This window comes from Pantherophis guttatus, chromosome 3 (genome assembly GCF_059756535.1).
Source record: "Pantherophis guttatus breed Tessera chromosome 3, ASM5975653v1, whole genome shotgun sequence".
In the NCBI taxonomy this organism is placed as follows: Eukaryota; Metazoa; Chordata; class Lepidosauria; order Squamata; family Colubridae; genus Pantherophis; species Pantherophis guttatus.
The window spans coordinates 58,734,391-58,760,314 of NC_142065.1; the positions used below are offsets into that span (position 1 = coordinate 58,734,391).

Sequence of the window (25,924 nt, forward strand, 5' to 3'; positions counted from 1 at the left end):
TCAGCTGCCTGCAATTACTGCAAGTTCAAATCTCACCAGGCTCAAGGTTGACTCAGCCTTCCATCCTTTCTAAGGTAGGTAAAATGAGGACCCGGATTGTGGGGGCAATAAGCTGACTTTGTATAAATATACAAAAGTATGAAGGCTATTGCTTAACGCATTGTAAGCCACCCTGAGTCTCCGGAGAAGGGCGGCATATAAATCAAATTAAAAAAAAAACAAAAAACTGGGCATCAGGACATCTCTCATTAATGTGTGAGTGCTCTGGTGCCTACAGAGCTTTACTTATCTTTCCTTTAGTTTTTTCTTGAAAGTAATGTGTTCCGGACTGGTAGCTTGATTTTGTCTTTTTCCCTCATCACCTTGTTTCCTTTGTTTTGTTTTGTTATTCTTAAAGTTAGATGTCCTGAACTCTGTTGAAAAAATCAAAACAGGTATGCGGGGGAGTTGCTGATTGAAAAGGGAAGGAACTAAAAGAAATGTCATATGACATTGGGGTGCCCTTCATGGTGCTTGTGATTTTATTTGTACTTCTGAGATTCTTGTTTGAAAGTGTGCACACAGTGATCAGCATGCACTGTGTCACATTAATCATTTCTATCCCTAGAATCTAACCATTATTAAAAAAAAAAAACCAGACAAGTTGGTAAAGCAGCTTCATGTATGCTCACCAATATTATTCACTGAGGGAGAATGCTCAGTGAAGGAAAGGGAAACGGAGATGATAAGATAAATAAATAGAAACAGTATATCCTATGTTCATAATGCCTGCTGAATGGTGTGGTTGAGATACCATGCATTTCATTGAAACTGTGTGCAGAATGAGAATAGGAGTTGTGTGGTGTGGACATTGCAATTCTGCAGGCAAGCATTAAAGAAAAGTACTGGAATAACTTATAACAAGTTTCACATAAGGACAAAATCCCAGCTAAATAGTGACTGACTGACTGACTGACTGACAGACAGAGACAGACAGACCGAACTACTATGAGCCAGTAGTGTGCCGCAGCTGCCAAAAAAGCCAAAACAGTTTTAGGCTGTATTAACAGAGGGATAGATTCAAGATCACATGAAGTATTAGTACCGGTTTATAATGCCTTGGTAAAACCACAGTTGGAATATTGCATCCAGTTTTGGTGTCATGACATAAAAAAGATGTTGAGACTCTAGAAAGAATTCAGAGAAGAGCAGCAAAGATGACTAGAGGGCTTGGAGGCTGAAACATATTAAGAACAGTAGCAGGAATTGGATATGTCTAGCTTAATGAAAAGAAGGAGTAGGGGCGACATGGTAGCAGTGTTCAAATACCTAAGGGGCTGCCACAAAGAAGAGGGGGTCAAGCTATTCCTCAAAGCACCAGAAGGCAGGACAAGAAGCAATGGATGGAAACTAATCAAGAAGAGAACCAACCTAGAAACAAGGAGTAATTTCCTGACAGAACAATTAATCGGTGGAAGGGCTTGCCTATATATATATACATATATTCATATATACATATATACATATATACATATATACATACATACATACATACATACATATATATTTCTTTTTCTTTTTCTTTCTTTTTCGTAGGCTTTTATGTGCATATTCTTTCTAGCCAGGTTTTACCTACGTAAGCTATGATGTTATGCAGCCCTGGTTCTGTGAAATCTCATTCACAAGTTTCTGGGCTTTTTGTTTCTTGTACCTTTACAGGGAGGATACCTGAGAAGAGGGTGTGGCTCACTGATGAAGCCTTATAAGGCAGAAATAGCTATCTGAGTCTCCCAAAAAGCAGCACAGTTTGCTGTCTGTCAGCAAGAAACAAAAAGCCCAGAAACTTGTGAATGAGATTTCACAGAACCAGGGCTGCATAACATCATAGCTTACGTAGGTAAAACCTGGCTAGAAAGAATATGCACTGGGAGCCCTTCTTTCTCTTTTGGAGGAAATTGGTTTATTTGCAGCCAGTTAATATATATTGTTAAAAATGAATTTTACATGTGAAATTTTCTATCTTGAAGTGCCAGTTCAAAGTTAATCATAAATCAGGTACTGCTGATCAGGTGTTTTTTGAGTTAGCACCAGGGTGGATTTGATTTAAATCGAGTTGATTTAAATCACAATTTAAATCATGATTTAAATCACTAGTAAACAGGCTTGATTTAAATCAACTCGATTTAAATCATAATTTTTAAAGAGCAACTGTCATCTCTGCTACTCTTTTGACCTACTGTTGACTCACCGATAGTCCCAGTGTTGCAGAATATACAGCCTCATGCTACATAACTAAGCTCCATTTCATGCTGAATAAACTAAATTATTTATGTATCTTAAATAGAAAATTATCTTACGATAGATTTTTACCCCAAAAGTTTTTTATTAAAATAAATTGGATAAAAATCAAAAAAATCCGATTTAAATAAAAAAAAATCTGATTTTTTTTATTTTTTTAAAAAAATCATTGATTTTTATCTTCCCTGGTTAGCGCTAGCTGTGGGCTCAGATTTATTAAAGCTTTGTTGAGGATTTAGACAGATAATTTTCTCATGTTAAAATTTGTTTTGAATAGCCTTTTAAAATGGCTAGTAATCAGGTTACAACCAGTGAACTGTGAAGTGACTAAATTCTAAATATAGGTAATACTCATTTGATGACCACAATTGGGATTGCTTTGTGAAGTGAAGCAGTCGCTAAGTAAGAGCATGACTATGTTTTTCTTTTTCTACTCTACTCACCTACCCTTTGAAATGCTTACCCTGGCACTGGGCTAGTGGTCTCACAACTGTTGCCTCTATCTGACAAGACTAATTAGTTGGCACACCTTGAGACTGGCCAGCAATCTTGCATGCTGCTTCATTTTGAATGAGCTAAAGTTTCTGAATTTTCTTTAATTCTTTAATTCCCTGAATTTTCTTTAATTCTTTAATTCCCATTTGGAAGAAATTATTGTAATTTAGGTGAAAGACTGAACTTTAATGAACATTTTGATTAATTTTATTAAATAGTGTGGTTGTGATATGTTTCCTATATTTACATTAGTAGTGTGTTCTTGATTTCATTTTCATATGCTTAAATTAGCATCCTCATACCTGATCGAATGGCTATGTGAAAGATCTTTACCAATTCTATACTAGCTGCTAGCTAGCTTGCTACTAGCTAGGTTTGTTCAAAAATGTTTAAGTAGGAACATCCACTTTACTTCTGGTGAGTCTCAGTTTGCAGTCTTTCTGGAGAAAACAGGGGTGGGAGAGGAAACGCTTTGGGTGGGAAGGTTGAATGTCTGCAAAGGAATGTCCTGTTGTTGAACTTCCCTATTCTCTTTGAACTTTAACAGAAACTTATTCTTGTCTGCAGTAGTCTATTCTCATTTTCTTTCAATTTAGTGAAGATGTATTGACGCAGAGGCATCAAATCTTTTTTTTTTTGCAAATGTTACAATTTCATTGTCTACTCCAATTTAGAAATGGTGGTTATTTATGACAAATTTCTCATGTATAACTTGTATACCCATTATATTATAGAACTATTCAACCATTTCTACAATCTGTAATTAAAGAGAGCAATTAACATATATCAAAAGTCATATTAATGTCCATTTTACCTTACTAAAAGCTGTATAACACCGTTTCACTTTTTGTATCCAATTTAGCACATAGGTTTTGGGAATCCTGAATCAGTACAACCATGCTTTGTCTTTTACTTAAAGATTTGTGTTTTTATTTCAGCTGCCGAACCAGTAACAGAAAAAGCTTGATTGTAACCTCTAGCACATCTCCAACACTTCCACGACCACATTCTCCACTTCATGGACATGCAGGTAATTATGTGTGTGTGTGTGTGTGTGTGTGTCTGTCTGTCTGCCTATCTATCTATCTATCTATCTATCTATCTATCTATCTATCTATCTAAATTTATATTTAATTTACTTTGTTAATTTAATTTCTTCTATTGGAATTTAATATAATAAATAGACATGGTCCCTGACTTCTAGGGATTCATTTAAATAAAAATGGATGAGCAAGATTTCTTCGTTGCCTATAGATTGGGCATCATTCAATTAAGTACCAATTTGGAGGCAGATGTTTTTAACTTTGCAAAATGTTATGAAGTAAAGAAAATTTCTTTCTTGTCATTTTCAGTTCTCTGTGTTACATTCACATAGAAAGATCTTACTTTCCATATATGTTTACACTGTTCACCAGTACATTTCTATACAACTTCTTTTGCAATTTACCAATGGGGATTTTGTCAAAGCTGACAGTCTTCATGTGTCCTTCAGATGTGTTTGAATTGCATCCAGAGTGACTAATGGTACTCATCTAGACTCTTGATGTTATTTCTATAGGGTATCTTGATTCTTTCAATTTCCGCTATTTTTCCCCTGTTGATGGTAAGGATGGCACTTTTGTCCAGCCTAAATTCCATTGCAATATCTTAGTTGTATATTCAGAAAGTATTCAGCAGCAATTCTATTTCAGATGGTCTTTTTCCGGGCAGCTTCAGATTGTCTGAGTGAAGCAGGTAGTATAGCTTGACAGATTGCCCCCATTGCAGAATTGAATTTAAAAAAATGTCAGTTCAAGAGATTAAATGCATATAATGTACAGACTAGTCATGTATAAGGTATTTCTGTTATCACTTTTTGAAAACAATCATCTTTCATTTGAAAATTTGGATCAAATTTAGATTTACATACAACTTATAGTTGAAGCAGATCAGAAATTACAGAGTTTGTATGCAGTGAAAAACTATATTTCTCTGAGAAACACTGATGGAAACTGATGGAAAGAGGAAGACCATAATCTCTTTCTGCTAAATATTTTAAACTGGCATCTTGAGTGTATGTCAGTAAACTGTTCATAAAATAAACTGTCTGAGATAAAACTGGCTTTCAGTTACTCTTGTGACATACTGGCAAAATTTGCTGCATGCAATATGGATATGATTGAAACTGCTACACTTTATCTTCCTAAAATATATTATGTGAAAGTCTCAGTTGAGGAAAGTCAGGATGAATGATAGTGATAAAGATTTCTGACAACTGTGGTGTTTGGGGGAATTGCAGCTTGGAATGTAAGAAGAGCAAATGATAAGGAGCATGAATAAATCAATGAGAAAAAGAGCAAGTAAGCAAGCAAATCTAGAAAGATATAATAGATCTGGATGAAAGTGACCTAATTTGGTGGAACAGGGTTTAAGATTCAGGGAAGTAAAATGCAGAGTTAAAATGTATGTCAGGAAGTATTAATCGGTAGTATGTAAATCAGAATCCATATAGTCGGGCTTCATATATCAGGGCATGAAACCCAGCTCCCCTCAACCGCCCAGATACTGGAAACTTATTCAGTGATTGGCTGAAAAAGCTGAAATTTGAAAAACTCGAATGGAACCTTTGCTGTAGAAAAAAATATATCCCTGAATACAATATATTATTTGCCCCAGAAAACAAGTCCAAGCCTTTATATAAGCCTGTATACTTTAATATTTAAGATCTAGCCTTCTTCTTCCCACTTTGCTGAATAAAGAAATATGTGGCATTTTAATGGTGTTTGGAGGCAGCTGAACTATGTTTATGTAATAGTTCTTTCTACTCTGAGAACCATTAATTAATGGCTGATCAGAATTATCCCTTACAATGATAGTTGAATGGTGATAATGGAAGAATTAGATATTGGGAAAATGTACAATGTTATGAATGAAGGTGGAAAATAATGTAGCATAAATGCGTTTGGTGAGGGTAGGATGGAAGAAGAGATTACAGAAAAAGAGTTTTTGTCAGAGACCCAAGTAGAAATGAGAACGGTGACTTAACAACAAACAGGCAAAAGGTCTGTTTGAATCTGCAATACAGGTAGTTCTTGCTTAATGCCCGTTTGTTCAACAGCCATTGGAAGTGTTTATGGCACTGAAAAAAATTGAATTGTGACCCATTCTTGAAATTATGACTGTTCCAATGCTGAACTTATGACTGTTCATGACTTTTCATCTTATACTGAGAAATATTTTAATGGGATACAATTAAAAGTTGAAGTTACTAAAAAATACTTCTCACCTGTCACAACATAGTACCTATCCACCCAATTATGCGATACATATGTTATCACTAGATTTATTAGAAAATGAATACTGCTTAAAGTACGATTCTTCTATTGCAAGTTATTGCATAAACAAATATATGTACTGTATATTGTACGTAAGGAATTTAGAGTAAGAAAGGTATGGGGAAAATATTAGACTGCTTTTAGGGGAGAACAGTCTCATAAAAGGTCATAGGATCTAATTTCTGTGAATAGAGGACTCAACCATGGATACCCAGAGAAGAAATAGAATAAAGCTATGATATTAGGGTAAGGCTAAGGTCTATGATATTAGGGTAAGGTCACAAGATAGCAGAGATATGTAGAAATTTTTTTCTTGCCATCTAGTTGCCATCTGGATTTTTGCAGGCCATATATGATGGCCCTAGGATAGGGAGTGGAGATTAAAGACCTACACACATAGTAATAGTTAGAAGGCAAGGATGTACTTAGAAGCACAGACCCAGAGAAGGGAAATAAGGCACACTGATCATTCTATTTTTGTGAAATAGCCTTTTGTTCTCTTGGCTTCTTGTTTAAACTTTTTGATGAGGAAGATGTATTCCATCCTGGGTATATTATCTTCTGCTGGGTTTCTGTCAAAAAACAAAAACAGAATCGGAAAAGAAGTGTGGGGCATTGTTGTTTACTCTTAATATTTTTTTCTGGACTAGATTACTAGGAAAATCTCAATAAGGAAAGATACGTGTCTATTGGAGCAGAAGGTTAGGCTGATTATAGTTTTGCTCTGCTCCAGTGTGGTTTATATTTTCACATTATGCAGATGTTTAATTTAAAGCTGATCTATTACAAAGCTGTACAGTTATATTCACATTTCACATAATATTTATAAGTGCAGATATAGAATTAATGTCTGTTCCTTTTAGATAAATGCAAATTAATGCATATGAAGTGGTATTTGTAACTTCACAAGCACTAACATATATTTATATAACAGAGCAGTTCCAGATTGGCATAGTATAGGTCACATAGATTAGATCCTGATTAATTCATATAATCCATAGGATTTCTAAGACATGGTATTTTCCATTTGTGATCATCATTATTTTGTTTTTCACCATTTATTCTGGTTTAGTTTTCACCAGAAAAAGTTAGAGAAAATAGGTTGAACACCGTGATTAATAACAATAAAAATCATAAGTCTGAAAAACTGTATGTCAGATTCACATTAACGATAATATAGAAATAGTTGTAAGCATAGTTCAAATACCATTTTGTTTGTTTTTAAGCAGGTGGAAGTCCATTGGATAGCCCCCGAAATTTTTCTCCAAATGCACCATCTCACTTTTCCTTTGTTCCTGCCCGTAGGTATGTATGAGTGATTTTATTCCATTTGTGTGTGTGTGTGTGTGTGTGTGTGTGTGTGTGAGAGAGAGAGAGAGAGAGAGAGAGAGAGAGAGAGAGAGAGAGAGAGAGAGAGAGAGAGAGAGAGAGAGAGATCTGATTCATTAACTGTGTATCGTTGTTTTAAAAATAGTTTTTTTGAAAATATCATCTTTAATGTGTCTGTTGGATATAGGATTCCTGTGCTTGTACAGATATCAGAATATTTTAGATTCAGAATTCAGATCGGACCTGAATTTTAGTAAAATTAGAATATTGCACATTTTAAGGATTTACCATTACAGATAGTCCTCAATTTATGACCACAGTTGAGCCCAAAATTTCTGTTGTTAAGTGAGTTTTACCTCATTTTATGACCTTTCTTGCCTTGTTGTTAAGCGAATCACTGCAATTGATAAGTTAGTAACCTGGTTGTTAAGTGAATCTGGTTTCCCCATTGATTTTGTTTGTCAGAAGGTCACAAAAGGGGGATCATATGACCTTGGGACACAGTAATGGTCATAAATATGAACTAGTTGCCAAGCATCTGAATTTTGATCCCATGATCATGAGGATACTACAACGGTTGTAACTGAAAAATGGTCATATGTCAGTTTTTTCAATGGTTGTAATTTTGAATGGTCACTAAATGAACTGTTGTAAGTCGAGGACTACATGTATTTATCTCAGTCCATTTGAATTGCCATTAAATCAGTACTGAAGAATATTATTCAAGATTTTTGTGCTGGTTGAATTTGGCTCAATTTTCTAATCTTGAGATTTGTTCATTTTTGAATTTATTGAGGATTTAAAAAAAAAATCAGTTTGTCTTTAATCAGATATTCACAACTTGGGCCATGATGGCTTCTTTTAAAAGGAAGTCAAGTGTGGCAGTAAGAGTCCCCCCCCCCCCGTCCCAATAAACTCCGCTTGTATGCAATAGCAAATGGACTTTTGTTATTTTGTAATACATTCAGAAGCAAATACATTGCAATATTTATTTATTCATTCAAATTGTATGGCTGCCCATCTCTAATCTTAAAATAAATTCAAAACAAATCCAGTCAATGGGCCATTTGAAATTATGATGGCACTGAATGGATAGTGGGTACGATTTGACCTTGGAATCTGGGTTCAAGTTAACTGGCTCCCACTTATGACCAATTGCAGTGCCCCACAATCCTGTGATCGCCATTTGCAAATTTCCCTGCCCCCTTCCCCAGAATGTCGCTTGGAAACCAGGAGGGTTTCCAAGACACAAGTCGTATGTCACTCAGATAAGTCCCACCCTTCTCCCTTGCCAGCCACTCGCACACCCCGCCACACCCTCCCAGATCTTCACCACACCTGCCTTGCACACTCCCCAAACCTTGCTGCATTTCCTTTGCAACCTCTCCAGACCTTGGCTCCACTTTCAGTGAAAACACTATTCTGCACTATTTCCCATCTTTTTCCCCCCAAAGAAGTTTTGGGGACCATTTTTAGCCTACATCTATCCTTGGAAGTAAAGATGATACTTTCAGTTGCCCCAAACCAGCTTTCCATTTTTGTTTTCATTAAAATAATATTTTTTAAAAATCAGATGGAGCAGGGAGCCAGATGCAAACAAAGGGTGATGTCTATGGACAGGTTATGGGGATGAAATATTGGGGTCTTCAAATATAATGATTTTTTCATAATTGCCACTATTAAATTATAATGGGATGTTATAGCTGTTTTATACCTTTGTTGATAAGTTATCTCACAAGTAGTTTTAAAAATTCCATCAATATTGTTAGGATGTCAGGCTACTACCATTTGTTTTGCTAAGAAAATATTATTTAACAATAAATCTTAAATTCAGTATTTTGTGAGCAGACCTGAATTTGGTAATAATGCGAAAGCTGGGCTCTACTTATATACACAAGATAAAGATGAATAATTCTCAAAGCTGAGTGGTGGAATTATTTCAGTATAAATCTGATGGTGTAAAAATCTGATGTATAAATCTGTCATTAAATAATATGTTTCTTTTTTGTTTTCTTACATTGCAAGTTCATCCATAAAATTGCTTAGCATGTTTAAAGGGATAACAATAACTATTTGATAAATGTTTACAAATGCTCTATTTTGTTCCCATTTTTATTGCTGGTACTGTTTGTTTTTATATAGCCATGGACACAGGGCAGACAGGTAAATGGTACAGCAGATGTAAGTTGTATGCAGTATGAATGGAAAGCTTTTGCATGTTGCAGTCCTGGCGAGCTCATGCTTTCATAACCCATTTAGGCATGTTGGCGACACTTCTCTTGACCAATTAAAATGAGTGACATCTGGTTTTTTAAGTTTTATGACTTCTGTTGAAAAGAAAATATTGCTGTTCCTCTAAATGTTCTATTATGCATCTGTAAACATATCAACTTAAAAGGGAAATAAACTTTATTCAGTTCAGTGGTGAACCCAGAATTAAAATACTTAGGAATAAGTCTGTACGGGATAGTAGCATTAGTGAGTTGATCTTGTCCACTGTGTAATAATGTAAAATAGCTCATTTTCCTTTCAGTTGTGGGTACAATCTCAACTTTTAAATAAATATTTCCCAAGATACGTAGGGAAAGGGGGAGGGGGAGAATAAAGTTCTTTTTGTTCACAAAGAGCCTGCCTATTTAATTAAATCAATTAAATCAATTATTTAAAAATTCCTGTTCCACCTGAACAGTGAAAATAACCTAAACTTCTTTACTACTCTGGGAGCTGTGTTATATTAATTTTAATTTAAATCAACTGTAAAATGTAGCTGCAAACAAGTCAGTATCATGAAAAGTGTCATATAGGAGCAGCGGGCTGCTGTTCTGTTTTACCTCAAGTGAAATGTTTACTGTCAGTAAATAATTGTAAGGGAAAAGTTAATGACTAAGGATTTTTGCAACTGAAAATAAAAATTATACATCTAATATTTATTTATTTATTTATTTTGTCGCATTTCTATGCCGCCCACTCCCAAGGGACTCTGGGCAGTTTACAACGGAGAATAAAACAATGCAACAATATCCCATACAAAAGTTAAAAAAAGACATTAAAAGACAATAATTAATCAATTAATAATTATTGTTAATAGGCATTCTAATGCTGCAGTTGCTAAGTGAACACTGCTTGAAAGTTTTCTGCCTTGGAACTGCTCTTTTCAGTTTTCCTTTTTATTATGTATATTGGCTAGGTGATAAATGGATCCATTAAACAGAAGTAGTTTTTCTATATGAAAACTATAGGTAAAACATTCTTTTATTTGCTTTATAATGTTCTTTGGATGACGTTTGTTTTGAAAGGGCCCTGATTTTTTTAATTGTGATTTTTAAACGTGATCGTGCCAAGGAATAGTTAATATTTTGCACTGTGTTTGTATATTTGTAAACATTATTATTTATAGTGTTGATTTCCCTGCAGTTTCTTCTTTTCAATATTTTTTAAAATGTCGAAAAAATATTTATAATACATATACTTTAAAAAACACCTTGAAGACCATAAGAGCACAAGAAGATTCTTGCTTGATCAGGTCATAGATGCTTTATTCAAGAATCTGGATTTTTGCATATAAAATGTAACACACAGTGAGTGACAAGACACAACAATAGCAATAGCAATACAATAGCATTTGTTTAAAAAAATGCCTATTTGGGGTTTTTAACTATAGCATGGATTCTGTAACATCTTAAATATTTGTGATCTTGTGCATGAAGCATGAAGGCATAAATTAATGTTATGGTTTTTTCCTAAATTTAAAAGAAAAATGGATTTGAAATTTAAGTTGTGTTTCTATATACAGTATAGTAGATTGAATGGGAAGTTTGTTCCTGACTTTCTTTTGAAATATTTAAGAGAAAAAAGATTAACACAGCAAAAACCTTAGAAAAATATTTGTTTAGAAGGCACATGTTGACTATGTTGACACATAGTCAACATACCACATTGTTGACTATGTGGTATATTTTGTGTAGATATCTGTCATATTGTTCTGCTGTGTTTATTCTTTGGGTCAGCAACAATTTGCAAGTGGCAAATTGGATTTTTAACTACACTCTGATGGCATATGAATCATTTAAAAGGCAAAATCTATTATTTAAATTATGTATTTCTAATAACATTTTAAAATAACTATTAAGATACAGTTTGTATCTTTTTCTAGGACAGATGGGCGCCGTTGGTCCTTGGCATCCCTCCCTTCTTCTGGATATGGAACCAACACTCCAAGTTCAACTGTTTCAGTAAGTTCATGCTCACTGTGTTGATTAGTGAGTGATTCCAGGTTCTTTTCCTCCTGATAGCTAATGGAATTTGAGATGTTTTAGATAAATATTTATTTTTTCATATTCTGACAGAAATGTATTCTTAAAACACTTTTGATGAGAATGTCATAACTGATTCAGGTTCCAAATGAAAATATATTCTGTATTTCCTTCATAATGAAGTCTCACTCATTTTGTTATATTATTCATTTAGAATATATTAACAAAACCCCATGACAAATATAAGATACATGAACATTTGTATTTTTTCTCTTTGAAATAAATCATTATGTATTTTTGTAAAATATTTGCCTGTCCTTAAGTATTCTCTTGCATACATTTTGTTCTTAGTCATCTTGCTCATCTCAGGAGAAGCTACACCAGCTGCCCTATCAACCAACAGCTGATGAACTTCACTTTCTGACAAAGCACTTCAGCACAGAGAGTATCACTGATGAGGAAGGAAGGCATTCTCCAGCAATGCGACCTCGATCTCGTAGCCTGAGGTAATCCTTAAATCCTTCATCCTTTTGCTTAATTTTCTGTGATATCCTCACAAGAAAAATTACTTTTGTTTCACCCATGAATTGCTGCAATACCATAATTCAACTGGTAGACTGTAAGGTTTGTATATAATTTCAGATTCAATCTGCTTAAAATTTTGGAGAACAGCTGCCAGACTCAGTGGGCTAGATGGACCAATATAGGTCTTGCATCTACTGTGTAACTAGTAGCTATCTTAGTCTCTTGGAATGTCCCAAAAGCCATTATTCATTACATTCATTATTTTTAGTACTTTAAATTTGATAAAGTTGAAATCAGTGCAAATATCTCCTTTAATCCACACTGTTTTAAACTGACCTGACCATTGGGTAGGGAAAGGTTAAAGATTAGAAATATTTATTTTATCAAATTTATTATGGCCACCCACTTCAGTAGGTTGAGTGGCTTACAAAATCAAATAAGCAATTAAATGCAGTTAAAAAAATGAAACAAATATGGCAGCCTGGAGCAAAAACAATCATACCAGTAAAAACGCAATAAAAATACAGTAGGGGCTATACACATATACTATCCCCAGGCCTGGGAAAGATTAAAAGATGTCTTACAGAAATGTCTTTATATTAGATCCTAAATCACATTTTTTGTTCTAAGGGAGAACAACCACAAGTTTAAATATTGCTGAATTATTGCTGATTTGTCCATATTGACTAGAATGCCTAGGAATGAAATTCAGCAACAATGGATTTTATATATGAATAGCTTTTGTCAAAATTGTATTAACTTATTATCTACTTGTGAGAGCTAATGTCATAGGAGCAGAAAGACCCAGATTCTGGTCATCCTTTAGGCATGCAAGCTGGCTGGGTGACTTTGATTACATTTTCTTGACCACTTGGCTTGGAAGTAAAAAAACAATTGACTAATCACATTAGTACACTGTAATTTTCAATGAAGAAATTTCAGCCGCAACAACTGTATGAGCCAAAAAAAGATGTGGCTATTTTTATGGGTCTGAGAAGAATGCTGCAATTTGACTCCTATATATTGTGAACATGTCTTGTGAATTAAAGCCAAAGTATAACATAGTAATTATGCGTACACAGTTTATGCTGTTAATTGGTTTATGAAATATATAATCACATTAAAGTGGATGGTGTGCTCAAATAGTCATACTGCCTTATGTTACAATGCTTTACCCCTCATACTTTTTTTTTATAGCCCGGGTCGTTCTCCAGTGTCCTTTGATAGTGAAATAGTGATGATGAACCATGTATACAAAGAAAGATTTCCAAAGGTAAGAAGGTGCTCTGAACATTTGAGGTTTTTTTTAGATCTATTCAGTAGGAATAATAATATATGAGATAAAAAATATATAATATAAAGAACTTATTCTTTATACAAAGTTAAGGCAATAATAATAAAATGAAAATCCACATTGGAATTATTTAAGCAAATTGAAGGTTTACAAAATAGTTATAAATATTTAAGTTAAGAAAATATCTTCATCAAAAAAGATGGACTGGAGCTGGTCCCTGTTTAAAATGTATTTGCAATAGGTTGCCAGTTAAGAATCAATGTGTGCCAAAATATAAATTGGATTTTATTTGGTACATAAGTGGTATTAGGTGGTTCAAAGGTCTCTCCTAAAGTCTGTTTGAAAGATGAAATATGTGTATAATTCTTGATCCCATATTTTTTTAAACTCTAAGTTTAAAATTTGAAGTCAAACTTTTCCATTCTTAGCAAAATAGGATGCTAAAATAAATGAAAAATCCACTATGCAGGCTGTAAAAAATAAAAATTACATGCACTCCCATTATAGCTCTCTCACACTATATTGTATTTAAACTTTTCTGAAATGATGTTTTTTATCCGTAAGTTATAATTACAGAATATAATATCAATAAATTTAATATGAATGTTTACAGTGATAATGGAGAACAAAGTTCATTTATTTTTTATAGGCAAAATCCTTAAATAGTCTAATAAAGCCCATTAATTAGGTATGATATATTTAATTAAACTTATATGTTGATTTATTTATAACAAAATGTGACTAATTATTTGACCCATCTTTAGGCCACAGCCCAGATGGAGGAACGGCTGGCTGAATTGATTCCATCGAGTGCACCTGAAAATGTGTTGCAATTAGCAGATGGGGTCCTAAGCTTTATTCATCATCAAATTATTGAGTTGGCCAGAGACTGCCTGGATAAATCACGTGAAGGACTTATTACTTCTCGGTACTTTTATGAACTGCAGGAAAATCTTGAAAAATTGCTTCAGGATGTAAGTATGTCAACAAATGATTTAACCCTATCAGAAATGTTGGAGCTTGTTAATTTAGAATTATAGAAATTAAAGTCCAACACTCTTGACAAGGTGACCCTCTTGATGACTGCCACAGATTACAACCATAATTCTGGGTTCAGTTATGGTTGTAAATCAGGTACAAACCTGTACAATCTTAGATTCATCATCATGAAGCCTTTTGCTCCCTAATTCATCTTTACATATTATAGGTTTAAATATGATAGAATGGGCACAATCAAGCTATATGAATTGAAATTTAATACCGTGTTTCCCCCAAAATAAGAGCTTCCCCGAAAATAAGACCTCCCCTGAAAATAAACCCTCCCCGAAAATATTTAAATGCATGCGCAGCTGGTCCCTGCCATTTCCTCTGATTAGGGTTAGGGAGAGCTGGAAATCAGGTAAGATGACAAGTGATCCCCATCTTGCTCCACACGCCTCAAAATAATAAGACCTCCCCGAAAATAAGGCCAAGCGCTTATTTTGGGGTTCAAAAAAAATATAAGACAGGGTCTTATTTTCGGGGAAACACAGTAGTTTATGGGAAGATAGACATTGTAGAAAAACAGTTTTAAGGATGCATATGTTTATTATTGTATAATGTGTTTATGGGTCATAATCCATGGTTGTGTGGCTGATGGACTGTAATCTACAAAGGTTTTGTGATAATAAAATTAATGTTCTTTTGGTTTCAGTGGAAGATTCAAAGCTGAAATTTCTCACTGAAATTAATCCCATATCAAATCAATTACCTTTAATTGTGCTTGGCTTTCATGCATTTTCTACAGCTTCCAAAACACAGTTTGTTGATGTAAGGCTAAAACTTAATATGACTGGAACCAACAGTTCTCAGCTTACAGAATACTGTCAAAAGACAAGCCAAGTGTCTGTTGGAACAGAAAGACGAGATAAAATTTCAGGGATTAAATTGTGCATAAATATATCATATTAATTGGCTCCATGGTCCAGAAGTGGATACAATTGATACACAAGATGAACCTGTGCAAAAGGCTATGGCTGCTACCTGCTCTTTAAGCAGGAGTTGTGAATCTAGGAGTTGCACACCAACTCTGAGGAAATGTGACTCCCTGTGCAGAATTAAAGATGGAAAATCTTGGTCTTGAGCCAAAGTCTGTTCTCCTGCACCAAACTTCTAGATCTCCAGGAGCTGGGAAAGGGAAAAAACCTTGACAGCATCACCAGTGCTGAGTTGCACAACTGGATGTCATCAGCATATAATAATACAATAATTTCTGTGTTGATGATGACTTCATCCAGTGGCTTCGTGTAATGTTAAATAGGAGTAGTGAGAGAGTACCTTACAAAGCAGGGATTTCAGGCTCCATCTCTTCTTTCCCTATGAATACTGTTTGGAACTGCCTCAGAGAAAGGAGGAGAATCACCATAACACTGTCTGTCAGTCCCCTAAGTTGGTCCAAAGAATATCATGTTTGATGGGTATCAAAAGCTGATGAGAGATCAAGGTGGATCAGATGGCTAGACCACTTTAGACCACTTGCCAAAAGTAGTTAACCAGTGTGATCAATGCTATCTCAATCAGACTTGAATCCTAATTGAAAGGAGTTCAGACAATCTGCTTCTCCTGGGACTTTCTGGAGCTATAGACTAATAAATTGCTCTAGAAAGGGAAGATTGAAGACTGGATGAAAATTGTTCAGATCTGTTGGTGATGGCCAGTGATGGCCTCTTAAGAAAGAGCAGACAGTTGTCTCTGTCGAGGCAGATGCAGCTACTTCCTCCTGTAGAGAAGCATTTACCATCGGATGGACTCAATCGCCTGTCACGTGTCAGGAGACTGAATTAACCAGAAGGAAGAAGGATCTAAAACACCAGTGGCTGAACTCAGCTCTAAGAAATGGTTCCACTTCATCAGGTTCAAACCTTTTCCAAACAACCAGGCAAGACCATGCAGAGACAGCTACATAGAGTCTGTACATCCAGATTCTAACTCTGATTTCTCTGCTGAAATGAGACTTCTCTGCTCTGGAATCTGCTCCTGAGGATAGAAGATCTGTAAGAGTGGCATGAGATGTGTTGTCAGTGGGATTTCCCCATTGACTTTGCTTGGTGGAAGCTAGCTGGGAAGGTTATAAATGGTGATCACATGACCCTGGAACAGTACAGTTGTCATGAATGCATGCCAGTTGCCAAGTGGCTAAATTTTGATAGTGGGGATGCTGCAACAGTGTGAAAATGGGTCATAAGTAATTTTTTTCAGTATTGTTGTATCTTTGAATGATCAGTAAACATATGGTTGTAGATCAAAGATTTCCACCATTCCTGTTATAATACAGATACAACATTTCCAAATCTTTTGGAGGATGGGCAAGAAAAAGCAAGCATTTTGGAAACATTGAAATGTGTTCAGTATTTATTTTTATTATATCTTTTACTGATTTAAGTTTGCTCTGCTGTTTCAATGCAAGTTATGTATTGCAACAAGTGACTATATCTTGGTTTACATACAATTATAATGTTGGATACATATTTCTCAAGAAAATAAACTTTTAAAAATTTAATTTAATTTAATTAATTCAATTTATATGCCGCCCCTCTCCGAAGACTCAAAAAGTATTTGAGATGACGTAAGTATTGTATACGTAGCAAATGGAGCCCTTTATTATTTGTCTCATGAAATTAGAGGACTCAGGGAAAAACTATCTTACTATTACATCTGGGAGCTGTACTGTACTATTTATTCTCATGGTAACAAAGTCAGCCAATGACGGCTATTTGGGAGCGGAGACAGACTGGGGTCAGAGCGTGTCTTAATCTGCAGCTTCTGAGTCTGCTCAGAGCAAAAGAGAAACTGAAACCAGTGTCTGTGCATGCTGTCTGCTCTACTGAAATGAAACTGTGAATCTGCTATTGGTATTGCAAATATTTTATGTGTTGTTATGAATATAAAGAAGTTAATGAATACAGCTGATTCAGTTATCTGTGTGTGCTTCTGGATTTGATTTTTGCAAGAAACTGACAGAATTGTAGCACCATAATGCTCTAAATAAAGTCTTTATATTGGTAGGCAGCATGTCTGAGCTCCTTGACTTATTCCATTAATTTTTAAAGAAAATATTTGACTGGAGGGTTTTTTAAATATCTTTCCAAAATGTATCCTTAAAAAAAAAAGAACTTGGGGTGGAAGAAATGTCTTCAGTTTCTTTGGCTTTTTTTCCTCTTAGCCTTCATATGCCTAGTTTCTACTTAACTAGAAATCCTGATTAGAACTACGATTCTTAGAAGGGTTTTAACCTGGAAATATCAGTTCTTATTTCTAGAACTCAGCTGAATTAGACTGTATCAGTGTATTAGGTCACTGAGAAAGTTTTGAGTGGAATATCACACTTCTAGGGAGAAGAGTGATTGTAATTTCATGCCCCAGTGAGTACTATTAGTGACAGATGAATCTTTCACATAAGGGAATAATTTTATAATTTACCCATTTCTGCCTCCAGAACGTCATTGAAATTGGCAGCAGCTAGTAAATTTTCCAATGTTAAAATAAATAGTAAAGGGGAGAGTGGACATCCCTGCCTTACTCCCTTATTTATTCCAAAAAATTTTGTTGGGTCACCATTCACCAAAACACATGCTTTCTGATTCTGATATATCGATGTTATCATTTTACTGAATCTTTCTCCAAAATTCATACTTTTGATTTGTTGCTTCATAAATTGCCAGTTGACTTGGTCAAACGCTTTTTGTGCATCCAGAAAGATCAGTGCTACCTGTCTCTCTGGATGCACCTCATAATATTCTAAAACATCCAATGCTATTCTTAAATTGTTTTTTATCTGCCTTGTAGGCAGAAAACCATTTTGGTCCTGGTGTATTTTATTTTGTAATATTATTTTCATCCTGTTGGCAATTATACTCATGAAAACTTTATAATCGGTATTCAACAAAGAAGTCGGCCTGTAATTTTTTATTAATGTGGTATCTGTCCCCTCTTTAGGTATTAAGGAAATATATGCTTCTTTCCATGTGTTGGGTAGCTTTGCCTCCATTAGGGCCTCATTATATATTTCTAACAGTATTCTATTTAATGGATCTCCAAATGTCTTATAGAATTCTATTGGTAAACCGTCTGTCCCCGGGGTTTTGTTATTTTTTTGCCTCTTCAGTGCCTCTTTTAATTCCCCCATCGTAATCTCCTTATTTAATAATTCTCTTTCTTCCTCTGTTAGTATTTGCAATCCCTCCCCTTTTAAATAATATTCGATTTCCTCCTCTGTTGCTATATCCTTTTCGTACAATTTTTGATAATATTGGACTATTATGTCTTTTTTTCCCTCTAGAGCCCATTGAATCCTTCCCTCATCATCTCGTAATTTCTGAATTGTTCTTTTTTCTCTTTCCTTCCTCAGCCTATACGCCAGCCATCTCCCTGGTTTGTTTGCGTTTTCGAAATAGTTTTGTCTTGTATATTTCAATGCTGTTACATAATTCCCCTGCTCTAATATGTTTAGGTTATGTTTTGCTGTTAACCAATTTAACCTTGTTTTTTCATCCCCTGGGTTTCTTTGCAAATTACATTCCCAATTTTGAATTTCTTCTAATAATTTATTATATTCTTTCTCTCTCTCTTTTCTCCGTTTTACATTATATGATATCGTGAGGCCTCTTACATATGCTTTGGTTGTATCCCATAGGTTTTGTAGGGAAGTGTGTTGCTTTGTGTTTTCCTTATAAAACCATTCTAACTCCTTTTCTATATAATTCTTATACTCTTTTTCTTGCAGTGTCTGTGTGTTCATAGTCCATCTATTCTTCTTTCTCTGCTGGCCTCTCCACTTCATCGTTATCGGGTTGTGGTCAGCCCAATTATTTGGTAAAATATCTACTTCTTCTATTTCCATTATTAACATCTTAGTTACCCAAACCATATCCAACCTTGACCATGATTTATGCGGATTCGAATAATATGTATACTTTCTTACTTCGGGATTAAGACATCTCCAACTATCTACCATATCTAATTCTTCCACCATATCCATAAAGGTTTTAGGTAATATATTTTTTTTATTTTTGTTTTGCTGACCACATTCATAGTCTTTTCTTACATCTAAGATTGCATTAAAATCCCCAATCAAACAGACATTCTCCATTTTTTGTTCTATAATTTTCTCATGCACTTTTTTGTAGAATTCTAATTGTTGACTATTTGGGGCGTATATTACTACCAATAATATCTTTTTGAGGTCAAGATTTAGCTCTACCATGACTATCCTACCTTCTGTATCCACATACCTCATATTACTGTCTATTCCTTCCTTAATATATACCACCACTCCTTTTTTTTTTTCCTCTGCCAATGAAGCGTATTCTTTACCTAATTTTTTATATTGTATATATTTAATATCCTGTTTTCTTATATGTACCTCCTGGAGGCACACAATGTCTGATTTTTGTTTCAAAATTTTTTTGTAAGTTTGGTGTCGTTTGGATGGTGAGTTGAGTCCATTAACATTTACAGATAGTATTTTTAAAGTCCGTTCCATTTTTTTTTTTTTTATTGACTTTCCTGTTGTTTCTTCTTTATTTCTTCCTGTTCCTTTTTTTTGCCTCTTGTCTGCACTCCTTCCTCTTCCTGGGTCTCTTCTTCATCTACTTTCCCTCCTTGTTGTAGTGTTCTTTCCCGATCTCTCTTCTGTTTTCCTTTGATATTTCGTCCTTCCTCTTCTCTATTACCATTTGTTGCTTCAGCACCCATCATTTGGTCATATAGTTCTTTTGCTTTGCTGTGCGAGTCCACCTTGATTTTCTTTCCCTGCCACGTTATTAACATTCCTTCCGGGGTTATCCATTTGAATGGTATATATCTTCTGTTTAGTAACGTGGCCAGGAACCAATAATCTCTTCGCAAATCTCGTATTCTTTTAGGTACTTGCTTTAGGGTGATTATTTCTTTATTTCTATAATACATTGGTTCATCCTTTGTTATCTTATATACAATATCCCTCACCTTCCTTCTTACAAATCTTATGTGTACCTCTCGAGGGAGTTTGTTTTGTCGTGCATAGTTAGTGTGGACTCGGTAAACTTCGTCTAGTTCATTAATTATCTCGTCTTTTTCTCTCTGGAGTGCCTCTGCTATCATCTCAGCCATTACCATCGTCAGATCTTCCTCCCGGTCTTCCGCTACGTTCTGAAAACGCAAATAGAATGCTGCCTTCTCCATTTCTAATTGGGCCACGGTGTTCTCAAGTTCCTTATTTAATCCTGTCATTTTTGTATCTAATGCTTCTAGTTTTTCTTCCGTCAATTCAGTTTTTTGTTCTATTTCTTTTATCCTTTGGTCATTTTTTTGAATGATTTCTTGTATTAAGTCCATTTTTCCATCAATCTTTTGAATGTCATTCTTGACTTCTCTCTTTACCTCGTCCATGTCTTTTCTGGATTGTTCATGGTTTCTGGTCATACACTCTTGCATTTTGGCCATAGTTTCCTGAATTGTTATGAGCGTGGCCTGCATTGTTGGCATATTAGGTGTGCTGGGTTGCTTGTCTGATGCAAACATTCCCTCCAAGGTTTTCTGTGTCACTGGGGAGGCCGTTGTTCCTGTTAAAAATGGTGTTGGCTTCTTAGCTGTTTTCAACGTGGTTGTGGTAGTGCTAGTCATTTCTTTCAAAATCTTGTATTGTTCTCCCAGTATTTTATCAACTTTCTCCCAAGTCACCATCCAAATTTCTATAATTTCTATAATTCCTTTCTTTTCTTTTCTCTTTTTCCCCCCTCTCCTTATAAAAGATCAATCCAATAAGCCTTCTTTAAATAGATAAATTCTTTTAAATAATTAATTCTCTCTATGTAAAGTTATATATAATTCAGTTAAGAATGTGATAAGAATATAGATATAAATATAAATATAAATATAAATATGAGTATAAATATTGCTACCAGTATAAATATATATATAAATAAATATCTTATCTAATTAAAGACTATAATCAATTAAAGACAATTAATCAATTCTTAGTATCTTAATATCTAGTAATTAATTATTCAATAAAATCCACAAACATAAAATATTCTAATAATATATACTAGTTAATCTATAGTAATTAATTAATTAATCGTAATATAATGCTCTAATAATAATACTTCTAAATCTCTATGTATTATAAATATTTTCTAAACTAATTAGGTATACTCTATATTTCTTAATTGATTAATTCCAATAAATAACATTAATATTAATTCATCTATACTTAAGTAAAGAAAATAATAATAAGTTGGAGCAGTGCTTTTCAATGTTTTTGTTGGCCTCAGTATGTTTTCAATAAAGAGGAAAAAAAAAAAAAAAAACAAGTTCTTTTACAACTGTTGAAGTCTTTTCCGGTTACAGTATGGCGGCCTCTATTCTGCACAGTCACTGTATGTAATCCTTACTTTGCCAAGATTTTCTCACTCCTTCCGCTCAGGCAGCTAGCAGCGGGGGTAAAAAAAAAAAAAAAAAAAAAAAAGAGAGTCCATTCTTCTTTTAATCTCCTCTGTTTAAGTTATTTCTCCTCACCTCCGTTTGTCTGTTTTAAAGTTTTTAAAACTTTCTTCGCTGCTCCGTATTTTGCCCCTTCCTCTTTGCTCGCCTTTTCAGTTGCCGCCCGGTTCCACTTTGAGATCTTCCTTCTTCACGCTGTCCCTCCGGAAAGAAAAGAAACTTTCTCCTCGGTTTTGCGCCAAAATTAATAGTCCAAATTAGTTCTGTTTCTGTTCGACCTCAGCAGTTCTGCACTGTACTCCCTCCTTTACTCCCAGTGATCTCAATCGGCTCGTTCGAGTCTCCGGGCCGACTGTGCTCACCGCGCCAGCCGACTTCTTCCCGAGCCTGGATTGAGGGCTCTTTACGGTACGGCGGGAGATCGCACCTCTCCTCGCCTCCCCCAAAGCTTCCCCTCTTTATTCCCGGTCTCTTCGGGACCGGTCTCCGCCAAAAACAGGCACCAAAGCTCGGAAAATCGGCAACAGAGAGAGAGCGCTTCTCTTCTGTGCCGCCACGACTCTTACGTCACCGCCGGAAATAAAGAAATAAAGAAATTCAAGGACTAAAGATCAAGAGAGAGGATTACAAGGTCCAAGCATTTGCAGACGACCTTGTTTTTTTCGTAGAAAACCCATTAGAAACAACACCAAAATTAATAAAAGAGATTGAAAAATTTGGAAAGGTAGCAGGTTTAAAAATTAATAAAGAAAAGACAAAAATGATAACAAAAAACATGACAACAAAACAGGTAGAGAAATTAGTAAAAGAATCCGGTCTGCAGACAGTTAAAAAAGTTAAATACCTAGGGATAAATTTGACGGCCAAAACGACAACAATAAAAGAAGATAATTATGATACTTTAGTCCAGAAAATAAAGGAAGATTTAGAAAAATGGGGGAAACTAAAATTGTCTTTATTGGGGAAAATAGCAGCAATAAAATCAAACATACTGCCAAGACTCCTTTATTTATTCCAAACAGTTCCAATAAAATTAGATAAGAAATTCTTTGATAATTTGGATAAAATAACAAAAAAATTCGTATGGGGAGGGAAGAAATCAAGAATAAAATTGAATATACTACAAGATGATAAAAGTAGAGGTGGATTTGGACTCCCGGCATGGGATAAATATTACAAGGCCGCCAGTTTATTATGGATTAAAGATTGGATAACCTTAGATAATCAAAGATTGTTAAATTTAGAAGGGCATGATTTAATGAAGGGATGGCACGCTTTTATATGGAGTTCAGGAAATAAAATATATAAACATTTTAATAACCATACAATTAGGAGATCTTTAATTAACACATGGCTACAAATTAAACAAAAACACTACATGAAAATTCCTGGTTGGCTATCGACTATAGAAGCAATAACTCACCCCAACATATTATCAAAACAAAAGATTCTAAGATACAGAGAAATAGTAGATGTTCAGGGGAAATTGAAAACTAGGGAAGAGCTCAAAGAACAAGGAATAGGAATAGACTGGTGGCCCTACTCGCAAATAAAAGTAAGATTCAGAAAAGATCAAGAAGAAGAAGGAATAGATTTAAAACAAAATCGATTAGACAAACTATTAGAATCAAAGGAAGGGAAATTAATTTCAAAAATCTACAAATATTTACTCGAATTCGATCTGGCAGAAGAGTTGGTCAAAGGGCAGATGATAGCCTGGGCGAGGAACATAGGGCATAATATACAATTAGAAGATTGGGAAAGAGCATGGGAAGATAACTATAGAATGACAAAATCAGTATCATATAAAGAAAATCATTATAAAATGTGGTACCGATGGTATCTGCCACCCACAAGGTTAGCAAAAATGTATCCAAATGTGAACCCGGCCTGCTGGAAATGTAAAAAAGCGCAGGGAACTTTTTACCATGCTTGGTGGCTTTGCCCAAAAATCAAAAAATACTGGAACAAAATAAAAACGTGGATATTAGAGATAACAAATCACGAAATTGAATTAACACCTGAAGTCTTTTTACTCGGCATGATCAATAAGAATATTAGGAAGGACATAAAATACCTAATACTCCACATTATAACAGCGGCAAGATTAGCGTTGGCACAACTTTGGAAAATAGACCGTTTGCCAACTGATCAGGAAGTAATACAGAAAATCTATGTATGCGCAGAGATGGATAAATTAACCCTAAAATTACAGGATAAGGAAGATTCAAAATACTTTAAAATATGGAATAGCTGGTACCAGTGGATAAGTCAGAGAGAGGGAATGTTTAGAGATGAAAGTTAGGAGAAATTAATGTAAATAAACAACTGCACTGTCAGAGAGATATAGAAAGAAATAAGTCACCGTGTGTATATATATATATATATATGTATATATAACATTAGAAAGTAGTTGATAGATGAAGTTGAGCATTATATATGTATAGTATATGTACTTGTAATTTGTGTGTTTGATTAAGAAAAACTTGTTCAGTTTTTCTTATAATTGTTTTAAATGTTCTTTTTTAAATACGAATAAAGTTTGTTTAAAAAAAAAAAAAAAAAAGAAATTGGCAGCAGCTAGAGTCAATAATTCTTTTTCTCCCCACCTTCCAAAGTGAGGTTGAGTGGGATTTGTAATATGACTTACAACCTTCAGACAAATATATAGTCTTGAGAAGTACTAATTGGGTAGCACGCATCATGTTGAAGCAAATGGCAGACACCTGTTTGGCATATAACCAATACCTTCAAGATGCAGGAAAAGTAGGATATATTTTTAGTAAAATATTTGAAATCCAGACTGATTTGTCAGGAATTAAAACAAATCATAGTGATATTATTAAGTGTCCTGAAACTGCAGCCGAATTATTTTGGATGGATGAGAGCCAGCGGTGAAATCCTGCCGGATCTATCCAGATCATGCGAAATGGTAGCGCCGGCAACGGGAGGCTCTGCCTACCCACTGGGATGTAATTACGCCCCATTTTTGACGCTCTGCGCATGTGCAGAAGAGGTGTGTGTGCTCACATTCCCGAACAGGTAGCGAAGGTAAGTGCATTTCACCACTGATGGCAGCTATAAGTTGTGCTTCATTACTGTTTTTCTGCAGTTTTCAATTATTTTTCATGTAGCTAAATATTAATGTTTTGAATAAATGACATGGGTTTTCTTGATTTTTTCTTCTCAATATAAAATATAATAATTAAAAAATCTTTTTTTAAAAAAAGCAATAAAACTTTTGATATTACTGTTTTATAGTAATGTTTAAAGTTACCTTGTTTAATATCCAGATTTTGGTGAAAAAAAGATTTACTTAGAACAATCAGCCATAGAATTAAAATGAAGATATTGAAATGGTGGATAGCTTCTGCTTTCTAAGATCAGCCATCAACAGTAAGGAAACAAACTGTCAACAAATATGTTGCAGACTGGCACTTCATAGAGCAGCTAAGAAGGCCTTGAAAAAGATATTCAAATGTCATGATATGTCTATACCTACAAAGATCAGAACTGTGCTAGGTATTCCCTGTGATACTCTATGGAAATGAAAGTTGGATTTTAAAGGAGCAGGATAGGAAGAATATTGATGCCTCTAAATTTTGGTGCCAAAGAAGATCCCTGAGAATACAGTAGCAAACAAGAAAACAAACCAAAGGATTATTGATCAAATCAATCCAGAGTTCTCTCCTGACCAAGCTCAAATTATCATTCTTCAGACATGTTATGCAAAGACCAGAACACCAAAAAAAGTTTCTAATGATGGGAAAGGTGGAAGGAAAGAGAAGAGTATGAGTACTACCAAAATGGACAGACTCAGTTACAGTGGCAACAAGTACACCATTAAGAGACTTAAAATTAGGGATTAGAGGTACATCATCATGGAGAATATGTGGTTACAAGGAAATGAAAATGACTTGATGGCACATAATCTAACTTTTGCTCAGAACAGCTTTTTCTCAGTGGTAATATTTTTC

The 25,924-nt window shown here is 34.7% G+C and overlaps 1 protein-coding gene across 31 annotated transcripts in view; it reads left to right on the plus strand.

The window, feature by feature from the left end:
- Window positions 1-25,924, plus strand: part of MAST2 (microtubule associated serine/threonine kinase 2) — a 175,754-nt gene that overhangs the window by 106,323 nt on the left and 43,507 nt on the right. For 9 of the 31 annotated variants that reach the window (XM_034414982.3, XM_034414985.3, XM_087889685.1 and 6 more), the window contains 6 exons: window positions 3,711-3,802; window positions 7,316-7,391; window positions 11,569-11,647; window positions 12,020-12,174; window positions 13,391-13,466; window positions 14,252-14,461. In XM_034414982.3, coding sequence (XP_034270873.1) covers window positions 3,711-3,802; window positions 7,316-7,391; window positions 11,569-11,647; window positions 12,020-12,174; window positions 13,391-13,466; window positions 14,252-14,461 — 688 coding nt within the window. Of the gene's footprint in view, window positions 1-3,710; window positions 3,803-7,312; window positions 7,392-9,557; window positions 9,579-11,568; window positions 11,648-12,019; window positions 12,175-13,390; window positions 13,467-14,251; window positions 14,462-25,924 lie in introns of all 31 variants that reach the window. The other 22 variants (XM_034414978.3, XM_034414983.3, XM_034414991.3 and 19 more) reach the window with 3 other exon arrangements.